The 1,681-nt window shown below is 42.7% G+C and overlaps 1 protein-coding gene across 1 annotated transcript in view; it reads right to left on the reverse strand.

The window, feature by feature from the left end:
• Window positions 1–328: 328 nt before the first annotated feature.
• Window positions 329–1,681, reverse strand: part of LOC103472985 (uncharacterized) — a 22,748-nt gene continuing 21,395 nt past the window's right edge. Inside the window, exons 20-21 of the mRNA XM_008422870.2 lie at window positions 1,123–1,284; window positions 329–559 (exon numbers count right to left, since the gene is read on the reverse strand). Coding sequence (XP_008421092.1) covers window positions 362–559; window positions 1,123–1,284 — 360 coding nt within the window. The 3' untranslated portion in view covers window positions 329–361. The remainder of the gene's footprint in view (window positions 560–1,122; window positions 1,285–1,681) is intronic.

Consider the following 1,681-nt stretch of genomic DNA (forward strand, 5'->3'; position numbering starts at 1 on the left):
ATTTATCTGCAGGTAAATGTTTATTTATATTAATCACTAGTATCAGTAAACATACATTCATATTTCTGATGTGACTTTACTGTTGTCTTTGTTTTTCTGGGAACTAAAAGAAACTCAGCAGCTATAAATTAATCATTTTATAATGAGCAAATTCCTGGATGCATCATGAACAACAGTAGTATTTCACTGTAAATTAGTACATGCATTCAGATTAGGGACGTACTTTTGGAAAATAACATTTAAGCAGGTTTTAAATATACTGTTCTTCATTTCTGTATTAATTTTTTTTTATTGTTTTGATGTCATAATTAAAACTTTAATATTTTAGCATAAATTTGAGAATAACTGAAGCATCCTGGACTTACTGGAAGCAGTTGTAACACCTTCTGGTGTCGAACTGGACGTGGGGAAGCGTTTTAGTGACGCACGCCTCCGAGCAGAACAGCTGCTTCGTTTTCTTCAAGTGGTAAACTGCAGACGCTCGCTTCAGCTGCTTCCTGCAGCCGCAGCAGGCGCCGTCATCGCTAGCGATGATGAGTCTGGCCATGTCGTCCGGTCGCTGCTCCACATTCAGATTAAAGACGTTCACATTAAAGTTGTTAAACTCTTAAAATATTAAGAAGTAGTTGCCTCTGCGTTCAATAAATATTTCTTTAAATTAAATAATATTGAACATATTTTGCTTTCTTGTGATTTTTTGCAATAAAAATCACAGATTTTGTGGAGCCAATTTTGAAATATTTGCATTTATGTGTGGCGATATTTGTGACTTTTTGTTACTCGCCACATCAATCAAACTTAGCTGTTGACATCAAGTAGGGCTGAGGCAGGAGTGCATTAGGAGTAAAAAAAATACTGCCACCTGCTGGTGGGAGTGAGAATCACTTTGCATAAAATTAGCCAATTATGCATTAGTGGTAAAAATTGCTGAGATCTGTTGATTTTGACCAATTGATGTCAATTGGTGGTAATCTGATTGATAAAATAATATTTAAGTGCATTATTTCACAATTATGTGTCTCTGTTGAGTCCAGAGGGCCGCATGAGAAGCTGTCACGGGCTGGATTTGGCCCCCGCGCCTTGGGTTTGACACGTGTTTTAACTGTACAGGAATCTACTCACGGTTTTGATGTTCTGGCACTCAGCGGGCAGCGCCTTGAAGGACGTCACGCAGTAGTGAGAGCAGAAGAGATCCACGGCGTTCTCCTTGTTTTTGTGGCTGACCATGTCTGACGGCAGCTGAGCAGCTCGGCACACGGAACACTCCTGGGCCGCCATGACGTTCTGCAGAACCACAGAGCGCAGAACTGAAGCACGCTCATGCAGGAACGACGTTCAAACAGGAACGACGTTCAGACAGGAACGACGTTCAGACAGGAACGACGTTCAGACAGGAACGACGTTCAGACGGGAACAACGTTCAGACAGGAACGACGTTCAGACAGGAACGACGTTCAGACAGGAACGACGTTCAGACAGGAACGACGTTCAGACAGGAACGACGTTCAAACAGGAACGACGTTCAGACAGGAACGACGTTCAAACAGGAACGACGTTCAGACAGGAACAACGTTCAAACAGGAACGACGTTCAGACGGGAACAACGTTCAGACGGGAAAGACGTTCAGACGGGAACGACGTTCAGACGGGAAAGACGTTCAGACGGGAACGACGTTCAGAC

Source organism: Poecilia reticulata, linkage group LG11 (genome assembly GCF_000633615.1).
Source record: "Poecilia reticulata strain Guanapo linkage group LG11, Guppy_female_1.0+MT, whole genome shotgun sequence".
NCBI lineage: Eukaryota > Metazoa > Chordata > Actinopteri > Cyprinodontiformes > Poeciliidae > Poecilia > Poecilia reticulata.